Consider the following 26,305-nt stretch of genomic DNA (forward strand, 5'->3'; position numbering starts at 1 on the left):
CAATACCAAATATTTGCCCATCCTTAGAACTTAATACAAGGAAGTCAATGTAGGATTTAAGTCGGGACCGCGAAAATGCGACGTAGTAGCCGGGAAAGCGCAGCAGCAAGGAACGTACGAGGTCTGTTAAAAAAGTATCCGACCTTTGGCCGAAGAAAAAAAACTGGCATAACTGGGGTCTTGGAAACCTAATCACCCTCAAAGTAGTCTCCTTGGGACTCCACACACTTCTCCCAGCGGTGCTGCCATTGTTGGAAGCATTACAGAAGGCCTCTTTCGGAATGGAGTTTAGCTCAGCTGTCGTTGCAGCCACAATGTTCTCTCTTGTCTGAAATCACGCTCCTTTCAATGGCCTTTTGATTTTGGGAAACAGCCAGAAGTCGCAGGGGGCCATATCAGGAGAGTAAGGAGCCTGTTGAACTACAGGAGTCTGGTCTTTCGCCCAAAAAGTCTGAATCAAGTGCGAGGAATGTGCATGAGCACTGTCGTGATGGATGCGCCAACTTCCTGTTGACCACAACTCCGGTCTCTTGCGTCGCACAGCATCACATAGGCAACGGAGGACATCCCTGTAGTACTCTTTGGTAATTGTTTGACCCTGTGGTGCGTACTCATGGTGTACCACACCGCGAAAGTCAAAGTCAGCATCACTTTGACTTTGCTGCGCACTTGGCGGCCTTCTTTGGTCTTGGTGACGTGGAATGCTTCCACTGCGACGACTGGGATTTGGTTTCCGGGTCGTACCCGTACACCCAGGACTCGTCACCAGTGATTATGGTGTTCATGAAGTCGGGGTCACTGTTTGTGGAATCCAGCATGTCCTGTGAGACTTCAACACAAAGTTGCTTTTGCTCCACCGTGAGCAGCTTCGGCACAAATTTCGCCACAACTCTCTTCATGGCCAACTCTAATGGAACGTGCAGAAAAAGTACTGATGCCCACCTCTTCTGCAATTTCTCGGATAGTCACACGACGGTCCCGCATCACCACAGCGTTCACGTCGGCAATGACCTGGTCATTTCGGCATGTTGATGGCTGACCGGAGCATGGCTCGCTCTCCACTGATGTGCAGCCGTCTTTAAACCGGTTGTACCACTCCTTAATCTGTGTGCTGCTCATAGCATCGTCACCGAAAGCCGTCTGAATCTTCCGAATGGTTTCCACTTGGCTGTCGCCCAGTTTCTGGCAAAATTTGATGCAGTAGCGCTGCTCCAGTGACTCCGTCATTTTCCTTGCAATAAAAAAACCGACGAGAGCACTGCGCACTACCTCACTCAAACGCTGCGTCCCAGCGATTGACGCTATCGGCAGGCGGGAAAAAATTTGCGGATGCGCACGAAGGTTCAAGGCCGGCTGATGCAAGCGCGCTTGTTTCATATCCATCAGGTGTTCCCAAAAAAAATAAGATCGGATACTTTTCTAGCAGACCTCGTATCAACAGGGTTCCACTATTAGGAATTTTTTATGCTAAAAATAAATTCCTTTTTTCTTGATTTTGTGTATGTTTTGATAAGAATTTTAGGCGATACGAATATTTCACGTGACCCTGCGAGATTCGTATCACCGAGATTCTACTGTATATAGGCACTTCTGAAATTGCAGTGGAGATCTGAGAATGGCGACTCCTTGAAGAAATGTGAAAAGAAAGTGTGGCTGTAGTGTGAATGAAAGGTCAGTTACTCTGTCCTACCCACAGTCCTACATGGGACAAACATAACAGATATGCTATGACAACCTGTAGGAGCTCACGCATGCCCGAAAGTGTTCAAGCAACCTAGCGATGCACTGCCGCATCTGTTGCTGCTAACCTGACCTCACATAGGATCAGCAGAGACAGGCTTTTACCAAAACGAAGAAAAGATCCGAATGTGGCTGCGTGACAGAAATATCTACTGGAAAACAAAGTCTAACTGCCAATAAATAATCAACGTGGACTAGGAAAAAACTTGAATACTGTCACCTGTTTCCTTTTCTTTTTCTTTCTTCCTTTTCATTGTGTCCCTTCTGAAGGTATTTATAACACCCTTGGCATAAACTAGGTATGAAAATCAGCACTTGTGCTCTGTTATTTATTGCTCATTCATCCTGTCTCTGGTGTTGTTTCTTTGGCTCAGTACAACCAACCAAATTGTCCAACCTGAAGTTCTAGATCTCGCAGAAGAACAGCCATGGCTTTTAGTACGAAGTCAAAGCGAGAGAAAGCACGTCGTACATACTGTCAAAGAAGATGAAGAAAAACCAATGACTGGTCAGATATGCTGCTGCTCTGCTTTTAAATTGCTGGTACTGCAGTAAAACATAATTTACTTGGCCCAAACTTGATGCCATGTGATTTATAAGCATCATTCTCTACTAAGAAACAACTATGCACAAAGACAATTTCAAAATGCCATGGTCATGGTATTGACACAAGACAGTACACATTTTGTGTGTTTAGGTCAATCATACAAAGCTGTAAAGATGCACTGCTTGTAAGAAGCGTTATTTGAATGAAAAAATGCATACCCCATAAAGGTCTTAGGATTTTTCAACAAATCAATAAATTTTAGAAAATTTTTAATTGGCCCTCATACAGGAGTTTCTATAAGACACAATTACTTCTTGTTCGCACTTCAAAAAAGAAAAGAGAATATGTACAGACAACAAAACTAGCCTTATCTTTCACTCTACACTAATTTAACTCAACCAATTTTACACTAACTTTATACACTTGACCCAGTAGCGCACCGACGGCGGGGGCGTTGGGGTGGTGTAACCCCCCCCCCCCAGAGGCCGAATTACCCCCCCCCCCCCAACGCGTCCAGCCCCACCACTCCAACATGTATCTTCAGTGCTCTGTTCACACTGTCATTACAATTCAGGAGGTGGCTTGAGGTCGAATTTTCCCTGATTAAAAAAAACACTTTATCACTGTCTTGTATTTATGCATTCACTCCTAAATTACTTTGAGTAAAATGCTGAACAAATAAACATCACCGTCATCTTTGGTGTCATTAAATTATTATAATTGTTAGGCATTATATTTGCTGTTGGATTCTACTGGATAAATCAAGGAAATTGCATATTATGCAAAGTGCGTGGCAGTGGTTGCGGCAAACAGTAGTTTCGTTTTGACTCGGTGCGCGCGTCGACTAAGTGCCTTCATAACTGCGTAGTCGCCATCCATGATCGCGTAGATAGCGACTGCGGATTCGTCCATACTTGTTCCAGCAAATGGTAGTTTCGTTTTGACGTCGCCAGTGCGTCGGCCGCCTGCCATCTGAACCGCAAGGTCGCCGTCCATGATCGCGTCGATAACAGCCACGGTTTCGTCAGCAGCGGTTGCGGCAAGCAGTAGTTGCGCTTTGACTCAGTGCAAAAATGTCAACGATTCAGAGCACCGGCTACATCGGGATGGACGGACGATTTCTTGGCGACCAGCTCGATAGCGAAAAAATAACCGGATGTGCGTGCAGTAGTGAAAAGCGTGTCTGCAGATGAAGACGCGCGCCGCGACCGCGCTGCGAAGGACGTTGCGAGGCCTTCGCCGCTGCTAGCCCTCAATCAGTCTGAGATGACAAGAATTTCAGCTTCCTCACTGCTTTTGTGCAAAATAGAAACAAGATTTGCTGATGCATTCAGTAAATAAAAGCGTGTTGACGTAGTAAACATTCATTTATTGTTTTCTTGATACTCTGTATAATTCGACATTAGTTTAATTAGGACATTTTATTTCGTTTATATCGGGGGGGGGGTTCCTTGGCGCTTCATGGAGCTTAGCAGGGTTCCCCGGAACGAACATGCTTGAGAACCCCTGCCGTGGAGTACAGTTAAACCTGGATATAACGAAATTGACAAATTCCCGAAAAACTTCGTTATAAAGAGGATTTCGTTATATGCAGGTTCGGCACTAAAATTCGAAAAATAAACGTTTACCGTATTTACTCGATTCTAATGCGCCCTCAATTGTAACGTGCGCCCGTTTTCCGTTTTCGTCGAAGCACTCATCCTCGGAATGTCACACCAGGTACCGGATGCGTGGACGCGTGTCGTTTCGCACAAGCGCGAGGCATCGGAAACGAAGAGCGAGCGCCACGATGGCGTCGTAGCGTCGTAGAGTGTTACAGTGGAACCTCGCTGTTACGTTCCCGGGGGCTGCGTTTTCGCGGCTGTTACGTCGTTTTCGACCGGTCCCGGCACAGCTCCCTTAGAACTCAATGCATTGGTAACCCCGCTGTTGCGTCGCAACTGTGGGACCGTTCCCGCATCATACGTTGCGAACTGCCACCCCGCGCCGGCCCGAGCGGCCATTTTGACTTTTCATGTCGCTTGGCTTGGTGGTTTGACGATGGCATTAGCCGCCCAAAGTGCCGGGGGCGACAACTATGACGTATTTTCGGTTTCCGCCAGCAAAAGTATAGCCCTTGAGATCCGTGTTTGCTATATAAAGATGGTGTCCATGACGCGTTGTGGCCATAAAATTGGTTTTGGCTCACAGATATTCCGTATATAAGGGTACGGCCACGCTAGCGGCAAAAAACGCACGCGTCATGCAGCGAGCGGCAAGTTGCCGCGCGTCAGCGCCTTGCTGCGAGGCCACCGTGGCACGCGCGTCTCGCCGCGCGGCAGCGCGATAAGATCTCCCGCGCTCTCCGAACCGGCGAGCAACACCGCGAGCGCTCGTTGTTTCATGCGAGAGACGACGGTCGTCGATTGAAAACCCGGCGCGGACCAGCGGCGTTCCGGTTGTGATGGCTCCGTGACGTCACCCTCGTCGCTCTTGATTGGTTCTTCATCTCGCGGCACGCGGCATTTGCCGCAGAACCCAATTCGCGCGGCACGCCGCAAGACCCCCGATTCCTGCCGCTATTGCCGCGCGCGGCATGATGTGTTGCCGCGCGTTTCTGACGCGCGTTTTTGCTGCGTGTTTTTGCTGCGTGTTTTTGCCGCTAGCGTGGCCGTACCCTAAAGTCCAAGGGCGATAACGCAGTCGCCGCGCGCCGTATGCTGTATGTGCGAGTGAAAACGTGCGAGGGGAGCCGACGACCGCATCTAAATCTCGCGTGCGCAAGAAAAGCAGGGAGGAAGCGCGCCTTCTTCCGTTGTGCTCGAGGCACCGGCGAGGGAGCGAGGGGGTAGGGATAGCGGGGCGGCGCGCGGTCGCGCAGGCCGTATCTTGAAAGCGATCTGCGTTGGGGCAGAGTCTAGCAGTGTAGGTGCGTCGGCGGCTCGTAGCTTTCTGCGTGCTGTGTGTTCTCGGCGCTCAGTTTGCATTGAAGCGATAGACAACAGCATGAAGGTCACTTCGCTCGCTTCTCCAGCGGCGCTTCCACACGCCGCCAGCGTTTGACAGTGCGTGTCCGCGCTCATCGAGTCTGATGTGCCACAGCGTGTACCAGCGCGTCGGCAACATCAACTGGAAAAGGAGAAAGTGCCGGCTTGGCGGGCTAGGCCAGCTGCAACAAGCGGCAGGATCAGATTTGAATGAAGGGAGGGGGAAAGGTCACGCCCGCGGCGGCAAGATCGCCGGGTCGAGGGATGCAGGACCGCCTCGCACGCGCACGCACGCACACGTGCGCTCGCTTCGCATTCCATCGCGGCGGAGAAGGTGCTTCCGGTTGCAGCTCGCGCAAAAATGTCAAAATTTTGGGCGAAATCTCTAGGGGGTCGGAGGGGAAAATTCGTTATATCGAGGGGGTCTCCCGCTGCCACTTCGTTACGTAGAGGTCTCAAATACATGTGCTTCTATGGAGTAACGGCGGGGAATCGAAAAACTTCGTTATATCCAGGAATTCGTTATATGGAGGTTCGTTATAAGCAGGTTTAACTGTATTCGTACCCGCTCCGCTCGTGACCGAGTGCACAGATACGGCGAGGATCTTGTTGAGTCAACCGGCAATGGCGAACTGCTTTCGTTACTGCAAGCAATGCGCACTCCACGTCTCCGCGAGATTTTACTGCATATACAACACGCCGCACTGCAACCAGCAGCGCAAATATTCTTCGGCGCCCACCACCAAACATGCCAACGTTTCGTCTGGGCATTACAGTTTCTATCTCGTCTGCGCTACTGGTACTGTAATGGCATGTCGAGCTGCAAGTTGCCAATGCGGTCTTTATTTCCCGCTAAAACTAGCGTAACCGAGAAATTTCCCGGCCGATCGGGCGTTTTGGCGCAGCGTGGCGCAATTTCAACGTATATCGCGGTTTTGGCGCAGCTCGGCGCAAAAATACGAAAGTGTATCAAAATGGCACAATTGGCGCAGCTGTTGCACCCCTGCGCACCTCGTTGAGAAGCGCACTCGCTACCGCCCTTGTTGGCGAGATTTTCCCGCGGAAGCCGCTTAATACCCGGTATTTCGTCTCATGTGGCTGCACTTCAAGCGGTATGCGTATACATGGAGTTCTATGGGAGGGTAAACGGGAGTCGGAAAAGGCCACGTTTTAGCCAGTTCTGCACTATAAATGGCTACGTTGTAAGTAGTCTATACTGTAAATGCTTTTTACATGCGTGTGCTGAGTGAGTTCACCTCGACTCTTTAATTTAGCTAGTTTCAATTAAGTTTCAATGATATGAATTTCGGCTAATACGAATATTTTTCGTGACCCCGTGAGATTCGTATCATCGAGATTCCACTGTACTTAAAAAGCAATATAAAGTGGAAAATGATCAATTTTATTTATAGCTGAAAAGCTTCAGCTTAGTAAGTTAGGAAAAAAAATAACCAAAAAGAAACACAATATGCAATATTATTCTTTTGACTATAAGTACAAAAATGCAACGTATATATGTGTATATGTAAAAAAATCACTATGAATAAAAACAGCAGAGCTTTCGCACACCTTATGATTCTGTAATTTTTATGTTCGCCACATACTCGGACCTCAAAATTTCCATCTGTGTTATTGGTGACAGCTTTGAACACTGTATATATTGCTTTATTTTATTCAGTGCTGTTGAATAATCTTCTGTGGGCCCCTTGTGAGTTTAAATACTCATCTGAGTTCCGAAAGCAGTGTATGGACCTTGCCATGTGTTATAGCAACTTGCAAAATGCACGTTGCTATTAAAAGTTCTGAGGTCTTTACTTTCGTGAAGCACTGAGAATGTGATCATAAATATGCAGTCTATCTATTGGCATATGTGACAGTGACAAGCACAAAACTAGGCTTTAGAGAAGGAAAACAATGGTTGACAGGAGACAACTCACATGATTTTTCCCTCTGCAGTTCCTCCTTTGAGAATGGAGCTGACATAGAAGTATGCAACAGAAGGCTCAGCCTGCATGTCTTCTTTGCCTCCGCTGATGTCAAAGCCAAAGTCACCTTCATACCTCTGAGAAAAAAGAAACGAAAAAAAGGAAACAAGAAAGTCAAAATAATTGTGTTCTGACTCAAATAAGAATGTGAAATACAGCAAGCCTATTACTGGCAATATCTGCAATAAGTGCCATACAAGTTACTTTTGAGCTGACCCTGAAGCTTGTTGACTCTTTTTGTATGAAGCAGTTTTCAGGGCAAGTTCCATGATAATGAGCCACTTTTATATTGAATGCTATCTGTGTCATGAATGCAGTCAGCTTACAGCAAACAAGTTTGTTTTTATGACAAGGTCTAGCTTCTGGTTGCCTTCTATGGTACATGCAATACCATTCCCCTCCTTCCACAGAAGAAGGTAGAGAACCATATATTCATCATAAAAACTCCATTCTGTGGCTCAACATTATCTTAAAACATACTACCTGCTCAGGACTTGTGTCATTTGAAGCACAGCATAACATTTCTTTTACCATTTACATTTTTCATTTATGCTTACTATTCACATATGAAATGACAGCCCTAACATAGACACTTATACTCATTTATTTTAAGTCGGACTTGAATTTAAATGCCATTGTTTCATTCATACAAAGTTCAATGTGTGTAAAGTAAGCCTGAACTGACAGTATACTGCATGTGTCATGTTAAGTTTCCCCACCTGTGGTTAGCCTAACGTTACTCATAGTGCTTATAAACTGTCTGTTAAGGAAATGCTTGACTGCTTGCACTTCTGAATGAGGTGAAAGAGCAACTCACAAGGTGGACTTCCTTGATTTCAGTCTCCCATTCTTGAAGATCTGTGTCGATGGCGGAGTCTCTGCTGTGATTATTGCCTACTGAATTAAGCTGCTTCATTCTTGATTCCTTCTCCAGCTGTGCTTCGATTTTTTCCCTGATAAGCAGGAAAAGAGACATACATGAAAATAAATAACAAGAAATGAGGCATACTACAAAGAATACTATTCAGTCACTTTGCCAACAAGCAAAGAAGTGCCCAATATTCTCGCACAATGAAACAGGCATCCTCTGGTTCTTTACAGCAAAATCTATACATTTGTCCTAAGAATTTCATCTGAGGCACCACCAAAAATTGTGACAACATACCAAAGAAGCAGAAATAAATTTCTGACTTAATTTACATTTCCTTCTTGTGCAATAAACTCCTGAAGAATGATTAAAAAATGACACAAATTTATGCATCAACTCAATATGTTCATCATGGCAAGTTATCTACTGTCAATGCTGGCAATCAACCACCACAGTCAATGCAGACCAAATATGCTCGTATCAATGTGACAAGGGGTGGCAACATTCTAATGCTAGTATATGCAATATTGCATTACAACAGAAGGTGACAGAAGCTTGCTTGCTGGTGAGGTAAAAGAAAAGCAAGAAAAAATGACGAAATGTTGTACGTAAGCCGTGTGCACATGAAATAAAGAACCCAGCTTACCAAGGCTACACACTTTTGGTCACACAGGGATGTAGATAAAGAAACTAATGTTATGACAGCTACAGTCGAACCCACTTATAACAATATTCAAGTGCCACGAAAATTCCATTGTTATAACCGGGTTGCATGAAAAAAAAAAACCTGTTGTGAGAAAACTATAACGGCGGGGAGGCCAGTGTAGAGCACTGCACGGGCCGATTTTTGCGGCCCGGGCCCGGCCCGGGCCCGTTTTCACATTGGGCGGCCTGCCCGAGCCCGATGTTACCCGCCCGGCCCGGCCCGCCACCCCTTTACCTTAAGCCCGAGCCCGGCCCGAGCCCGATTCGAAACCGGCCCGAACCCGGCCCGAGACCGAAAAATACATGTTTTTCAGAGTTGAGAAGCCCGAGAATACCTCGCAGAAAGCCCGAGCCCGGCCCGGGCCCGCGTCAAAAAACCCGAGCCCGGCCTGGGCCCGAGTCAAAAAGCACACGCCGTGCCCGAGCCCGGCCCGAGCCCGTGAAAAAACTCCTCTACCCGGCCCGGCCCGGCCCACGGGCCGGGCCGGGCCCGGGCTTTCGGGTAAGCCCGAGCCCGTGCAGTGCTCTAGGCCAGTGCCCCTCCCCACCACCTTCCTCCATCTGGCTGCTGATAGTGTTGACTTGTATAACTGTTTAATTCTGCTTCCTGCACGCTCTGATCGCGTGTAACAAGTCGCGGCTGTCGGCGTTCAAGAATGGCACTGCTATAGTAAAACCTCGTTAATTCGGATTTCACGGGACCGAAAAAATGTCCGAATTAACCGTATGTCGAATTATCGAGGGTATCAAGAAAACAATAAACAAATGCTTTCTATGTCAACACGCTTTTATTTACTGAATGAATCAGCAGAATTCTGTTGCTATTTTGCACAAAAGCAGTGCGGAAGTTGCAATTCTCGTCATCTCATGACTTTTCACAGCGCGGCCACGGCGCGGGTCTTCATCTGAGACACGTTTTTCGCTACCGCATGCACATCCCATTATTTTTTCACCAGGTCGCCGCCCATTGCGACGGTGCTCTTCATCCTCGACAGCTTTGCACTGAGTAAAAACAAAACTATTGTTTGCCGCGGCCGCTGTCGACGCGATCATCCACGGCGACCTTGCGGTTCTGAAGGCGCACGGCCGACGCACGCACTGAGTCGGAACGAAACTATCGTTTGCTGCAATTGCAGATGAAACCGCAGTCACTATCGATGCGATCATGGGGTTCCTATGCAGTCACGAAGGCACGTGGCCAATGCGGTGCTATGCGCGGCGGTAAACGCAAAAATAAAGCCTTTAAAGGCACAAATAGGCAAGAAGCGTTCTGGCGTTCCCGTCATTCCAATACGATTTTCACTGTTGACCATGGCAACACGAACTGCGTCGCTTCGTTTCGGTGGACAATAACGCCGTTTTGGCTCTATTGTGTGGCAAATTTGCAGCGCTCCGCCAGCCCAGCTATCAGCGCAGTTGGCGCGGTCTATTCGTTTCGGAGGGGTGGAAGGGCAAAGGGACAGAGGCGCGCGAGGCTGGCGATGCGGAGAAGGATGGAAAACAGCGCGCAGTGGCGTGCAACGGCTCAAATTTCTTTTTTTTTCTTTTTTGTTTACAAGGAGTTCGCATTCCATTCCCTTTCAACACGAACACCCAGTGGCCGGAGTTCATTGTTATAACCAATAATGCGGGACGGGAGCATTGTAGTAAGCGGGTTATTTCACCATAGAAAACATACAAAAGTTGACGGTGCAGCAGCTTCTCATTGTTATAACCGATATAATGTTAAAACCGGTATCGTTATAAGTGGGTTCGACTGTATTACAACTCAGATAATCACAAGGGAAATATCTGTACAAATGGGTTACTCTGATAAATTTCGCTTCTGCTCTGCAACACAATTCGAATGTCGGAAATTCATTATATCTGCGAAAGATCTATGTAATGTATATGTCTTCACTAGCCCTGGCTGCTAGCAAGTTTGTTTGAGCACTAAGCATGGCCTGCACCGCCTTGCTATCTGCTGCAAACACTTGTGTGCTATCATACAACCTACTCACAACATACAAAATAAAAGCTGGTGCACTTCATTGTTTAATTATTGCAGAGTTTCAGACTGAGTTGTATATTCGTAACACCAGGTTTCAGCTGCTGGATGCATGTTTATAGAAGCCTGCAAAGCATTTTTTTTTTGTGTGACTCCGGAAACAGAGGGAAGGCCCTAAGAAAATGACCAATTTGGCAAAGCTTCTGGCTGGAAGTATGACTTTAATACCCTAACATTCAACTCTCTTCAGTGTTCTGCAGGCCAATGTACCAATAATACTCAACAAATTTAACCCAAAAGCAAATACTTCAAAATCCCAAGCAAGTGCCCCTATCTATGTAAGCTCCCCCACTCCCCTTTTCGAGCTATTAGAAATGAGCACCGATCAAGAACCCCCTCTCTTCCTACACCCAGTTCACCACTTAATGTATCTTCACCAACAGAAAGCTGTGAGAAAACGGTCATTTGACGGTGAAACGGTCAATTAGAGAAAGTCATTTCATGGGTCTGAGAGCAGTGAAAGTGACACAGATTAAAGACCAAAAAATGCATGTGAAATAAAGCTTTTGAGTGAGAAGGATGCACTGTTTTTCTTGGTCACAGCTTGTCCGCTGCCATTTAGAATATCGGGCCGCAACCGAGGAAGGGCCCCCCTCTCAATCTTTCTTGGATTATCTTTGACCCTAGGGAGAGCACTTGCTCAGAACTTTACGCTATATGTATTGCACAACAGCCTTTTAAAAAGCACAGCAAAGAAAATTAATAAATTGTCGCAGTTTCACCCGAAAGGCGAAGCATGAATTGCGATAGCAAATTAGCAGAGTGCTATACGGAGTAAGGATCAGCTGTATAAACTTGGACATGCAGCAGCACCAGCAACGCGCAGAACTGTTGTCGACGCCGTCGGCATTTTGCTAGCGTTCACACCGAACGCGCGCGCCATTGGTGACTGTTGCCGGTGCCTCTGGGGGCGGCTCGGAGGTTTTCGACGAGATCAGAACGGGACACTCGTCGAGCAGCGTCGGAAGTCTTTACCACCTTCTCGCCTCGTAACATTTATATATATATATAGGCATTTGGTGCCGCAGCTACAAGTCGCCCCCCCCCCCCCCTTCCCTCCTGTCCCCCCACGGCCTTTCGCATGACGGAAGAAGTTGCGTTTGCTCTATATATATGGTGATTGTAAAGGAGGAAAGAGACGCTTAATTCTGCAGCCCTTCATGCAGCACGGCGCAGAATGCGCGTTTGCTCTCCGCCGCGAGTTCGCTCGCCGTGAAAGCTCGCGCGAGTCCCTCGCGCGCTTTCACTCGCACATACAGCATATGGCGCGCGGTGACGATTTCATCGTCATTGACGTCATGCGGAACTTCACGGTGGCGCCGACGGCAGAAATCCGCTTTGAAGTGTCCATATAATTACTATCATAATAAAATGAATTTTGGCAGTTCATATTCATGAGTATGAAAATGAAGCTAGAAAGAGTGCATAGAGGTTTCATCTGGAGTCCCTTCAGTGTCAGAATAAAGGTTTTCTTGACATACCACACAGATGGAATTGGGTACAATATAATTAGGGTTGTTCGCTTTCGGGTTATATATTTTGTCATATTCGGGGGGTAAAAATCGGGTGCTATTTTTCAAGCTGATAATCGGGAAGCAATCGGATTTTTTGTGGAACTATTCTGAAATTCGGGTATTTTTCAGGTTAAATTTACAAATGTACTAAGTAATACATAACGTTCGGTTTTTGTTTCTTGTTTTCTTGTTTTTTATTGGAGGGTATCACGAGCTTCTAAAGCTAACGCGTTAAACATTTTATTCACGAAAAGTGAGTGAGTGAAACAACTTTATTGAAACCAGCGGATTGAGGCCTGGGCCTAGGCCGCACCTGGGATGGTAGAGAGACCCTGTCTCCCAGCCGCCTCTCGAGCTCGCTGGATGGCCCACAGTTGGTCTTGCAGATCTGAGCTGAACAGCGCGGCTTTCCATTGTGCCCCAAGCTGTTCTAAGGAGACTGCATTTTTATCCTATACATGTGCGCATTCCCAAAGAATGTGTTCTAGCTGGTCATCGATTCTTTACACATCCTTGTTAACATACATTATCATCTGCATGCGCAACATGTTGGTCTCCATCCGAGACCTGTCCAATTTTTCAACGTAGCTCAGCTGAGAGAAAGTTGTCTCGACATAACAGCTTCCATTAGCTAGGCACAAAAATGTCAGTGCAGCATTTGCCAGCTTGGGGTAGCGAGCGGTAGGGTCATGCCAATACTCAATGAGTTTGACAGCTGGGTTAGTGGGGCTTGCTTTGTGGGGTCTCACACGTGCTCTTGGGACAAAGGAACCCCACAGTAGTGTAAACAATCACAAGGGCATTTATTGCGCCTTTTATACACCAATGCACACTAGCCGAATTACAACCAATAGAACATTCACATGGGCACGCGACAAATCAAGGAAGTTCGACTCACCGTGACCCGACAGCGAGCGAATATGTTCGCCCCATGCTATGACACCATCGCCTAGTCGTTCACGTGTACGGTCACGCGAACGGTGGCGCGTTCGAACGTTCCGTGTTCGTCCATACCGGTGCCCTCCTCGTAGCCACGCGAAACGGTCTGGCGAAGCGTGGATCGGCGCACGCGCGGGACGTCCGCATCGCTCACCGACCCCAACCCGAAGAGCGAGCCCCTTCTCCCTTTCGCTCCCAAGTCACCCCGCCGTTCAGTGGCGTTAGCATCACGACACTCACGCCATCTCTCGCAATGCGCGGCAACCACCACGACCGCCGCCGGCGCCCAGCCACGCGGTAAAGTCGGATTACAAGAGACGTGCGAGAATCGCGCATCCCCACAGCTTCCAGCAAGTACTGGTTAAACTTGTCGTGAAGCGAATCCACGTCGTCGGTCACGGAAATGAAGAGAGGTCGGTAGTCATCAAATGACTGGCTCATCCGATGCTTCTGGAATGGATCCAAGACGGTTCCCAATTTCCATAATGTTAGCAGGTTTTCGTCTTTGTCTGAGCCATTCCGTTTAACAGTGCAGTACCGTTTTATGGAGAGTTTTGTGCAAAGCTCTTTGTTTGGTATTGGAATACGGGGAGAAATCAGGTTTAACCCGATTCTCCTGAAACATGTTCAGGGTGCAAAAATCGGGTAAAATCGGGTTTTACCCGAAAATGAACAACCCTAAATATAATATGCTGGAACAATTCATTTCTTATAAAATCCCTTCCTTATCATGTTTTTTTTTCAGTTAGCATGCATTCATCGACTTTAAAGTCAACCATTCAATACTGGCTGCTTGCGGTGGTCCTCTATCAGCACCCAGGTTTTCTAAACAGGCCTATCGCGTTGCATCAGACCGACTCAGCCATTATTTCGCTGAAAGCTAGGTTGAAGTTCTGCACACAAGCAATAAGATCTCAAAAGCATTACAATGTAGGGCCTTCAGAAAATCAATACTAGTACAGTTAAACCTGTATATAACGAAGTCTGTAAAACCAGCCATTTGTTTCATTATATGGAAATTTCGGTATATTAAAATTCAACCTTTTATGCAAATAAGTACAGTCGCTGATAGATTTTTCTTGCATGAAAGGGGCCTGCAAAATTTTCCAAATTATCGCGCAAGCGGAAAAAAAGCAAATCTGAATGTGAAAAAAAATTATTTTGTTGAATTAGCCAGCAACGAAAGATACGCTTTCATGCCATGTCGATGATATCTTAGATGAGCGGTACGAAGCAAAGCCAGCCATGCTTTCACGTCCACTCCACCACCATGGATGATAGCCCAAAGTGGGACGACACCATCATGAAAAGCGCCGGCAGCGGGGACGATTGCTTTGTCTGCTTCTCGCTTGCTTTAATGCGTCTCCGAAACTCGAGATTATGCAACCTCCAGTACTAAACACACAGGCAGACAGTGTGCATGATGCCACGCCATCTCAACACGCCCACTCTTTGCAGACAAGGCAGATTACCTCAAAAGCAGGGCACGCGGGCTGCATATGCACTCAGCCGCGCTGACAGCCATGCAAAGCCTGAGCTAGAAAAGTGCACGGGTGGCAAAGCACAAGAACGGGCTATGTTAAACAAAAGAAAAAAAGGCCCAGCTCACTTGAGCTCCTTGAGTTCCTTGGATGCTTCATTGCGCTGTCGCTTGATGTCATCCGAGTCCCTGAGAGCTTCGGCTAAGTCGCTAACAGCCCTGTCTCGCTCGCGTCGCAGCTTGTCACACAGGCTACGGATACTCTCGCGCTCTAGGACTATTTTGTCTCGCTCGCTGAAAGCCCAATCTCGACGTCGTTTGCACACTTCTGCCTCCTGCTGTGCCTCTGCACAAGAAAGACATTTTCGAAATTAGGCAGCATCTTTATGCATTCTATACACTATATAATCTAGACAAGGAGGCACAGTGAGACGATGATTTGAATTGATTGACAGTGGGTGAACAAGGAAGCACCTCAGTCCATAGCCAATGTTTGGAAGTCTTGTTGAAAATATGGTTCTGCGCTGAGGCATACCTTGTTTTCACCCACTGTTCATCAATTCTACGCATTACAGGCACTTGATGAATGCCAAAGCTTATGACGATCCCATTCTAACTTTCAAAAACAATTACATCACTGTCACAAGCCTAAAAACCTTGCAAACTTGCTACAAGCTTAGTAAAACAAAGAAAAGGGTCAAGCAACTACCATGAAACAAAATAGTACCATTCAATACTGTACAAACCTATGCAACAGTTGCAGTATTACAATAGCTGTGCATCTAATCGGACAAGCTCTCAAATAGGCCTTAGTAGTTGTTAGCCATCTAAAATACCAACTACTGGCTCGGGGAGCTAAGAATCTCTACTTTCTATGAAGGAAGCAAAGAATCTGCAATGTCATTTTGAGTTGGAGCCATAATCATATACATTGGTGAGCTGTGCTCTTGCAGCTGACATCAGCCGATAAGAGTCTACAAAAAACACCATTCACTTTTGTGCAGAAACCTTGAGTACTAAAAAAAAAAATTAAAACACAGACATTAGTCTTTTATTTTATTATGTAATAGCTGCACCATCACGTTGTGGCAGAAAATTTTTGAAAAGATGCAGCAACTGAACGGGTAGCATTAGGTCTATAAAAGCTCACCAGCCAACTCTACTTGCAGACGTTCCATGTTCCGGCGAAGATTTTCCATTTCTTGATTGGTTTGCTCAGCATCTGCTAAGGAGGATGGCAATGAGTCCTTGCGTACTGCCTCTGCCCGGCTGGCATCTTCTGGACCAGACTGTTGATTGCACTCGGCTTGCTTCTCCCGCAGATCGCTCAGCTCTTTGAGTGCACGATCCCTGTCTTGAAGGGCAGAAGCTATCTCTCGCTTTAGGCCTTCCATCTGGCATAAAAAAAGTTAAGCACAACTGAGTAACAGGAACTTTGAAATCAGCACATTGAAATCTCATAAAACATGCCACATTCACTAAAGGTGCTGCATGCGCAACTGCACGGGCCATTATAACACCTCAACATTAGAATTACTAATAAAAAATATTCTACAGCAGTCAAACAAGGGATGTCTCTGAGGCCAACATTTCAACAAGGGGACAACTTTCTTTGTCCCTCACAAAGACAAGTCCCCTAGTCGAAATGTTGGCACGACTGTTGATAACTTCCAAGTCTCCGTCTTCCTGTTAACCACTGTCTTGTATGAATCAATAAAAACAATGGCCCCAAGATGGCCTTAATCATTTTTGATTGGACCTAGAAGCAAAATTCATTAATACGTAAAAGGTGTGCCAGAAAAAAAAGAGTTATCTGGGCATTAAATTACAGCACCAGTACATGGTAATGTACTAAGGTTCTCTTCTTTCAATCTTTTTGATAATTATGTATAGTATCAGGCAAATATATCGAGAGACTGAGTGTTTTTTTTGAAGTACACTTCACATGAAATAGCTTATTGTGTTTCTGTACCTGAATTATTTTTTAGAGTTGGGGTGAGGAACCCGCATCTGTGGATGCAATAAAACTACCTGAAAAATTCAAATTTGTTCGACTGCTTTATGTTTTCAGTACTGCCAAACATACAAGAAATATGTTAAAACAAAATTTTCAACAGACAGAAATAACTGGCATTCGAAAGGGTTCACCATCTCCTTATACAGTCAAATCCCCCTACAACAAATGCCGCTACCACGAAATTTCCGCCACAACGAAGATTTTCCGATTCCCCGTCAGCTGCCCATAAAAAGTAATACAAAAAAAGTCCCTTCATAACGAAGGCATTTTATTCAGTAGTATTTCCACTTCAACAAACTTTTCGAGAACGAAACTGGGACTGAATTGAAATTAGGAACTGCCGAGTAGTAAAATTACAAGGCCCTTCCAAAGCTGTGACGATCGTATGTCTGCTTGAATGAGGTTTTCGCTAACGAAATCAAATTCAAAGTTCCGATTTAAGCCACTGCAATCCATAGCCACACGTGGTCATCATGCGCCTGCGTGAAACTGCAGGTAGATTGTACTACTGCAGGGGATCACTGCAATTGCTGCCGTTTACTGTGGTCTGTGTCTGATCGAAACGGCTACGCCAACTAAGAAGCGTAAATTTATCTCTCTTGAGAAGGCACATATGATCGCCGAGGCAGAAAGCGGAAGGAAAAAAGTTCGCAGTTTTGCCCGAAAGGCGAAGCATCGATTGCGATAGCAAATTAGTAGACAGCTATACGAACTAAGGATCGTAGTTTTATCGGCTGTATAAACTTGTAAACATTCGCTTACTAACTAAATTACCAAGCATGGTGTCACACGTGCACAGGTAAACATGAACACATCTCGCACGATGACCACGGAAACTCGGTGTCAACACGCTGGAGTGAGAAGGCGCGGCAATAGCAGCGAGCGCATTTGCCTCCATGCTGTCTCTCGCTTCACCGCGAACTAAACGTTGGAAGCACAGCGCGCACAACTCTACCGGCACTAGTTGCACTTTGCCCAAATTGCAGATCTCTTTGAAGATGAGGCCCGCGCAGGCACTCACTTCGTGCACGTCACAGATTGCTTCCAAGATAGCGCCCGAGCAGCCGCGCCACAGCCGCTGTTGTCAACAAGATGATAACATCTTGTCATGTTTTTTTGCGCCGTTCCCCTGTCGACTATAGATATGCCATCTTGTCATACTGGGACTCCTTCACAACATCATTCCCATTTCTTTGTTGCTATAACTGCACTCACTTTGTGAACCCACACCACCTGCTCTTGGGAGGTTCACATTCCCACTGAACTTGGATACACAGTTACCTAGCTCATCACATATTGAAGTAGAAAATTGAGAAAGGAATAATCTCACAATATACAGTAGAACCTTGCTCATACGTTTTGGGAAAATGACAATCCGGTAGACACACCGACTCCGGCGACTGCTTTGAAAGTAATGGATCCTTTTCGCCTCATCAGAAAAGTTATCAGAACCCACGACAATGACATTGCGATGGCTCTTTTAACGGACTGTGAGACTCGCGTAACGCCTTTGCTTGCCGTGAAGCGCAACAAATCCAGGCTGTAAAAAAATATAAAACTTCCAGTAAAGACAGGCTGTAAAAACAATAAAACTTCCAGTAAGCACAAGCTTGCCGACTTTCTCATAAATATGGAGTGAAATAGTGAAATTCAAACCGCTTCATTGCGACGATGCATGTGCCGCAAAATGAGTTTCGCGATCGGCCGGGCAGACGTGTTAGGTTAGGCGTCGGCCGCAACATACGAAAAATGCTGTAACAGCAGAGCGAAATGCTTTCTCTCGTGAAGTTGACACTGTATCGACTGCCTTCGGTATGTCTCAACCTTTGCCCCCTCGTGTACATATATTCATACCAATTTCGCGTCAGTGAAGTTCCGCCACAACGAAATTTTTCGCGTGCCCCGTAAATTTCGTTGTAGCGGGACTCAACTGTAGTAGACAAGCCCTGCACTCTCCCCTCCGCCAACACTGAAACAGAGCAGCACTGCTCATTGCAATCACAATAGTGATTGCGCACAGATTTCAGGAAATCGTTCTCCGCGTGCGGCTTCAGGGTCCGGATGTAGTGTGGCGAGATGTGCTCAGAAGAGGCGTGTGTCCTCCTGAGAGACAAAATATGGAGCACAAGAGTAGTTTTTCTACATCGCTACATCGCTTTCATAGAAGTGCATGTAAAGGACAGGAACATGCCTGAAGTGCTGTCGTGCCTCTGCCAGAAGTCATACACTTCCTTTGTACTCAGTGGTGACACTATTTAGCCACCTGAGTGCACTGGCATCACCACAATACTTCTTGCTCCATAGAATAGTGTCTGTTATCATAGCATGATAAGCACTCCTCTGCACACCCCATTGTGGTAATGAATCACCTACAGCATGTGCTGACGCAGCTGCATTTGCACAGTCAAACTGCATGGACATGTACATATTGCTGTAGTGGACCAGGATGTAGGACCAACAGTCTATAGATATGGAACACCGTAAAGGCTTGGGCTAGTCGGTAAATGCTTGACAGGGGAACAGCACAAAAAACATGAAAGACAATAAAGGAGACACACACTAGCGCTTACTGACAACTGACTTCTTTATTCAGAAAGGAACACAATTATATACCTAAAGAAAAGAAGGGTACATGCGCAGTGATGTACCCTTTTTTTCTTTAGGTATATATTTGTGTTCCTGTCTGAATAAAGAATTCAGTCGTCAGTCAGCGCTGGTGTGTGTCTCCCTTCTTGTCTTCCGTGTTTTTTTGCGCTGTTCCCCTGTCGACTATAGATATGCCATCTTGTCATACTGGGACTCCTTCACAACATCGTTCCCATTTCCTTGTTGCTATAACTGCACTCACTTTGTGAACCCACACCACCTGCTCTTGGGAGGTTCACATTGCCACTGAACTTGGATACACAGTTGCCAAGCTCATCACATATTGAAGTGGAAAATTGGGAAAGGAATAATCTCACAATATACAGTAGAACCTCGCTCATACATTTTGGGAAAAAATTGGGAGAAAATACATACTAGCCAGGAAAATATACGATCAGAAGTCACTAAAAAATTTGGCCGACTCAAATGTAGTAGACATCTACGTAATGCGAAGCGCGGCTCGAATCGCTGCAACACGAGACACCAACAAGCACCGAGCTGATGGGGCCTGAGTGGCCCGAGATGCACATTGTCATTTTTGTGGCTTCAGCAGGCTTACACTAGCGCTCCTTCAATTCAGTCAGGGTCAGCAGCTTCATCAGGCGGGGCATTTTGGTGGAAAGTATCAACGTGCCCACTCGGGGAGAGAGAATCATTGCTGCATGAGACGAGACACCCCACGTGGAGCTGGTGGGGCTCGAGCGGACCGCGATGTGCCTTGTTGTTTTCCTATAGAGTAGTGTTTTAAGATGGTGACAGGAAACCGGAACGAAACCAAGCTGGTAGGCAACACTGAAATACGATGTTACCAGAGTTAAACATGCAATCACTTTGCGCTGCCTACAGCAGGGAAGGGCGGTGTGTTTGGGTTATCGCCCATTAAAAGCGTGCTGTACGCCTTTCAACTGCCCTATACGCCATGTGTACTGTGACACAGATAGGTGAAGATACTTATTGGAATAGAGTTGGCAGCGATAGCTGTGAATGCAACGTGCGACAACTTGTGAGAGGATTTGCTTGCACTGGAAGAGGAAACCGAGTGTGTGCCCATATTTTAACGTGACACAGGTGGGCACTTACTGCTCTCAATCGCACATGCCTCGCGTCTTTTTTGTGTTTACATGGGCTCTAGCAGCCGTAAAACCGCAAAACATATACGTTCACAGTTTGGCGATGCACTGAACGTTGGTGCCAAAAGATAGCGTTATCCGCTAACGTATAAACTGGTTAAAAAAAAGAATTTTTGAGGATGCTTAAGCTTCGCCTTGAAGAGTGGAACGCGGTAGCATTCAAGGATCCCCGACTGCTTATCAGGCTTCCCAGCAACTGCAGCTTTCTTTTTTCTCCAACTTCACCTCCACACGCAGCTGCTGAGGAGGCGAGCGCCATGTGGATGGTGTTTTTGCAAGGAACAAACTGGGGCGCGCCGCTGTATGAGTGGTAGAAATGCTGGAAAAGGGGTTTGTGTTTCAGTTTCCGCGTAAGAAAATTATTTCCTCGTATATTCAAATTACAATTCGACGCTATCCCACGTCTGTAGGTTGTGGTTAAGTCGTACTTTACAATTTTTCTGACGCATTTTACTTTGAGAAATTCAATTAGTTCACTAACGCCTCTGCGCCACGTGGAGGGCCTGCGTGATTGGGGTGGTTCGGGATTATTTTTTGGGCTGCAAACGCCGGCACCAGTGCCGGATTTTCTGTGACACGGGGCCTTTAACACTGTCGTGTTAAAAATCATAACTGTATTGGAGCATTTTCTGTGTTCTCAATCGCGAACGTTGGCGCCGGGAAATTGTATAAAACGAAATCGTATCAACGAGGTTCTACTGTATTTAAAGCATGGTTCCAAATACAACACAAGCTGACAAGGAGGAAGAAGAAAAGAAAACTAGTGTTGTATTCATGCAAATAAGGCATTTTGGCCTGTAATCCCTATTAACCGGTGGCCACCTGTTTGCTTTCTCCTTGCACGTCTGAAATGACTTTAGTTAAACAACATATTGGGAAAGTCATATTGTCCTAAGCCAAACGCGCATGCTTAGCAGGATAAATCTGAATTCACTTACCTCATCAAGAGATGCTTTGTGGGCAGATTCAGCTTGTCGTGCTTTGCTCTGTGCTTCCTGCAGTTCCTCCTGCAACCTTTCAATCTCTTTGTGAACAGAATCCCGTTCTGACATGATCAGGGTGTACTCCTGGACAGCTGCATTACGCTCTTCAGTTAAGCGAGACAGGTCCTTGGAGGCTTTAATGCGCACAGCCATGGCTTGGTTAATCTCCTTCATGGCTTCATCCCTTTGCTGCTGCACCTGGAGATACCAAAAGCAACAGAGGAAAAGCTAGTAACCAAGTCTGACGCTAGCTACAAGTGGTATTCAAAAAGTATGTTCTGACCACTTGTATTACTGCTGCAATGCTGAATTGGCCTTAAGCATGCACAGGATTCCTCATATGAATTCCAAGGTTGAGGACTGCCAACAGTTAGCAAAATTTTATTTTCACTTTTGAGCATTCCTCAGATTTTTATTATAGTGATCCAAAACAGACCACTTGTTAAACTTCCTAAGCTACACCATTTTCCCTTAGGTGAAAATGGTACAATAGCATATACAATGTACATGGTCTGTCCCAAAAGTTCATGCATGAGCCAGTAAAAAAAGTGGGAGAGGGTGTAGCGGCACCGCTCTCTTGCTCTCTCCACTCAAAAGGATCACTCCCCCCAAGAGTATGAGCCAGATGCTGTATGACAAGGCAGAATTTTATACATGCACTTTTTGTGCAACCCATTTTTTGTATCTGTCAAAATGGAGATCGACGAACAGACAGAACAAAGGATCCATATCAAATTTCTTGTGAAACTGAGCAAGAATGGTGCAGAAATTCATGAAATGTTGTAAAAGGCCTATGAAAAGGACTACCTAAAGAGAATAACTTTGTTCAAGTGGGTCCAGCATAATCGGGAAGGCCGTGAAGACCCCAAGGACAATGCATGGTCAGGACATCCCTCCACCTCGTGCGAAGATGAAAACATAGATCGTGTGGATTCTGTTATGCTCAGTGACCACCGAATGACTGTTAGAATGATATCAAGAAAACTCGTCCATTCACCAGATTTTGACTGCAAATTTGGAAACGAAAAAGGTTTGCACTGAGATGGTGCTGAAACTGCCGACTCCTGAACAAAAGTAGCAATGAAAAGAATGTTTCATTTATTGGAAAACTTCAGACAGCGAATTCTTGAAAAGGGTCGTCACCAGCAACAACACACGACCACGCAGATGTTGCGCATGATTCAACGAATTACTAGCAGGAAGAGACGACTCAAGGAACAGGACCTTATTCGATTAGTGCAGGCTCTGATTGTGAGCCGCATTGCATACTCGACACCATATTAACATTTAAGGAACGCGGAAGTGGAGGTACTCGACCGGCTGATACGCAAGGCGTATAAACAAGCGCTCGGACTCTCACCCGGAACGGCTACTTTTCGCCTCAAGGAGACAGGGGTGTACAACAACGCACGGGAAATCATAGAGGCCCACCTGGTAAGCCAGAAGGAAAGACTACTACGCACAATAGCGGGACGCTGCGTCTTGGAATGTCTTGGATATTCCGTACGGAAGACCAGCGCACTGACCAAAATCCCAACACGAATACAAGAAACTATGTACGTCTCACCGATTCCCAGGAACATGCACCTAAACTTCCACATCGGACGGAGACAAGCCCGAGCGAGGAGACAGGGGTGTACAACAACGCACGGGAAATCATAGAGGCCCACCTGGTAAGCCAGAAGGAAAGACTACTACGCACAATAGCAGGACGCTGCGTCTTGGAACGTCTTGGATATTCCGTACGGAAGACCAGCGCACTGACCAAAATCCCAACACGAATACAAGAAACTATGTACGTCTCACCGATTCCCAGGAACATGCACCCAAACTTCCACATCGGACGGAGACAAGCCCGAGCGCAGGCGCTCGCGAGAAAGTATGGAAACCACCCCAATGTCTTGTACGTAGACGCGGCCAGCACCGCAAGAAACACCGCATTCGTCACCAGCGTAGTCGACAATTACGGGACCGAAATAAATGCATCGTCGGTTTCCAGAGTGAGCGCTGCGGAGGCAGAGGAACTAGCGATAGCATTAGCCATCACGACGAGACCGCAGTGGGATTGCGTCATAGTTCTGACGGACTCTCAGACGGCATGCAGAAATTACTCCAGGGCCAAAATTTCCAGGGCCAAAATTTCCAGGGCTGCACATCGCATTCTGAATGGAGCGCACCAGCTGCCACCATACATACAAATCGTGTGGACTCCGGGGCATGAGTCCTTACGCGGCAATCAGCAGGCACACGCCTATGCCCGAGCGTATGCACACCGGGAGCCGCGAGATGACCGCGCCGAGCAGTCCCAACCAGAGCCCATACCATTAACCTACACTCACATCCTACAACACTATCGCCTTTCACGAAGAACACTACCCCCACTTCATAATTCTCTGACGCAAGAGGAGGCCGTAATATGGCGAAAACTCCAAACAAACACATATCCACATTTCAGTCTTTACCACGCCATACACCCTGCGCTGTATTCCTATAAATGTCCACACTGTGATCAATGTGCAACACTTTACCACATGGTATGGGCTTGCGCAAACACACCACAGCTAACACCCATAACACACCCCACCACACGGCAATGGGAGGCAGCGCTGTCCAGCTCCGACTCGACGGACCAGCTCAACCTGGTCAACCGAGCGAGAAGGGCAGCTAAGGCCGCTGGACTCCTGGACTGAGGGGACCACCCACTGCAGAGCGGGGGAGCTACCTACGCTCGCGTGCTCTTTTTATTAAAGTTTATTCTCTCTCTGTCTCGTCACCAGCATTGAAACTTAGATTTAAGAATATGACATCAAGCTGAAATCGCAAAGCAAGGAGTGGAAATAAAAAGATGAGACGAGGCCAAAAAAAGTGCAGAAGAACAGAGCAAAAATCAAACTCATGTTGATTGTGTTTTTTGACTGCATGGAATTGTGCCCCACAAATTTGTACCTCAAGGTCCAACTGTCAATGCAGCTTACTACATGGAGGTCCTGAAGCGCCTGGAAGATCGTGTGCACCACGTGCGACCACATTTGTCAAGAGCGCTGGATTCTGCACCATGATAATGTCACTTCGCAATTTGCATTGAAAGTACTTAAGCTTCTTGGCACGCAATTCCATCACTGTGCTGGAGCACCTTCCCTACTTGCCGGATTTAGCCTCCTGCGGCGCTATTATTATTTTTTTTTTCCCCAAGTGCAAACTGGTGCTTCAGGGGCGGCATTTCAGGGATGTGACGACAATTCAAAAGGAAACGACAACGCTGCTGAAGCAGGAGAAGACTTCCAAGGGTGCTTCTAGCAATGGAAGAGATAGAACCAGTGTATATTGTCTAATGGGGAGTATTTTGAAGGTGACCTCACTGATGCATCTGAAAGGTTGCGAAATTAGTTTTTTTTTTTTTTTTTTTATGTACTGCACAACTTTTATGGACAGATGTCATACACCTATCTCTTGTGCACACCTTGGCAAGTTGGTCACGGGCCTCATTGCGCTCACGCAGTGCACTGTCCCACTGGCGAATGGCAGCTGTGCACTGCTGCTGCAGGCCCGTACGGTCACGCAGGGCAGCATTGCGCTCAGCTAGGGCCTCCTCGGCCCCCTGTTTGAGTCGCTGTAGCTCCTCTTGGCAAAGCTCCAGGCGTGCCATGTGTGCACTGTGAGCCGCTGTCAAGTCCGCATACCTCTTGTGCAAAGTGTCATATTCCTCTTTCAGGGCTTTGCACTTTTGCCGGTAGGCAGCCTCACCACCAGTCTCCATCATGCCCTCCTGCAAGGCAGCAGCACACAGTTTTACTGAGGAACAAGACTAGCAAAACAAAACAAACAAAAATACAGCAGCTTCTTTTGTTTTCTATACTTCATTAATTTATTCATACAACCAGCTGGCTTTCGCTGTCAATTACAGGAGTGAAATCACCAAAGAAACAAAGGACCCACAAACAGTGGTAGTAGCAGTCACATTCTTAGAAAGTGCACATTCTTAGAAGCAGATTATGAGAGAATATTTAGAATTAATGTCTGTGCTTCTTTTTTGACAGAAGCATTCACAGGTGCTCTACAATTTGATAACACGAGGAGGAGAAAATCATCAGTGCAAGCAATAAAAGGCAACAAGATTACAGTGCTTTATTCTAGAACATTGCTTATGCATGCATTTTAGATATCCACTTGCTTCTGCAACAGCTGCAAGAATTTTACAAGTATGCAAAAGATATAATGACGGAAACATTTGCCACAATTTTTTTAAACTGAAATGGGCTGAAACTCGCCCTGTATCACTTGTATTGCATAGATAATAATAATAATAATAATAATAATAATAATAATAATAATAATAATAATAATAATAATAATAATAATAATAATGCCATGGTCTGGAACTTGTGTCATATCCGCTAACCACCAGGTGCACAAATCTGCTTGGGTGCTATTGAAGGACTACTAATAAAAACTGTCAGCCCTTCCACTGAGGTGGAGATGGAAGACCAGCGATGCTGTACTATGGTGGGAATTATGTATTTCCAATTATGACTATTGAGATGTGATGGTGTAATTGGTTATTTTAACTATTAAACAATAAGAAATATATATGATCCGGTGGTTTTCATTTATTTAGTGACCACAGGGACCATGGCCTTATGGTCGCTACGGTACACCGCCATAGGATGTACGGCAAAGGTTGGCATGCTCTTCATAAACACGTCACCAACGCCGCGTGCGTTCGGTGCAAACGTGGGCA

At 46.3% G+C, this 26,305-nt stretch overlaps 1 protein-coding gene across 1 annotated transcript in view; it reads right to left on the reverse strand.

Annotated features, from left to right (window-relative positions):
* Positions 1–26,305, reverse strand: part of LOC119436498 (disks large homolog 5-like) — a 123,146-nt gene that overhangs the window by 75,668 nt on the left and 21,173 nt on the right. Inside the window, exons 6-11 of the mRNA XM_037703358.2 lie at positions 25,028–25,333; positions 21,523–21,765; positions 15,942–16,185; positions 14,921–15,137; positions 8,056–8,191; positions 7,191–7,315 (exon numbers count right to left, since the gene is read on the reverse strand). Of these exons, the coding sequence (XP_037559286.1) occupies positions 7,191–7,315; positions 8,056–8,191; positions 14,921–15,137; positions 15,942–16,185; positions 21,523–21,765; positions 25,028–25,333 (1,271 nt within the window). The remainder of the gene's footprint in view (positions 1–7,190; positions 7,316–8,055; positions 8,192–14,920; positions 15,138–15,941; positions 16,186–21,522; positions 21,766–25,027; positions 25,334–26,305) is intronic.

This window comes from Dermacentor silvarum, chromosome 1, assembly GCF_013339745.2.
Source record: "Dermacentor silvarum isolate Dsil-2018 chromosome 1, BIME_Dsil_1.4, whole genome shotgun sequence".
NCBI lineage: Eukaryota > Metazoa > Arthropoda > Arachnida > Ixodida > Ixodidae > Dermacentor > Dermacentor silvarum.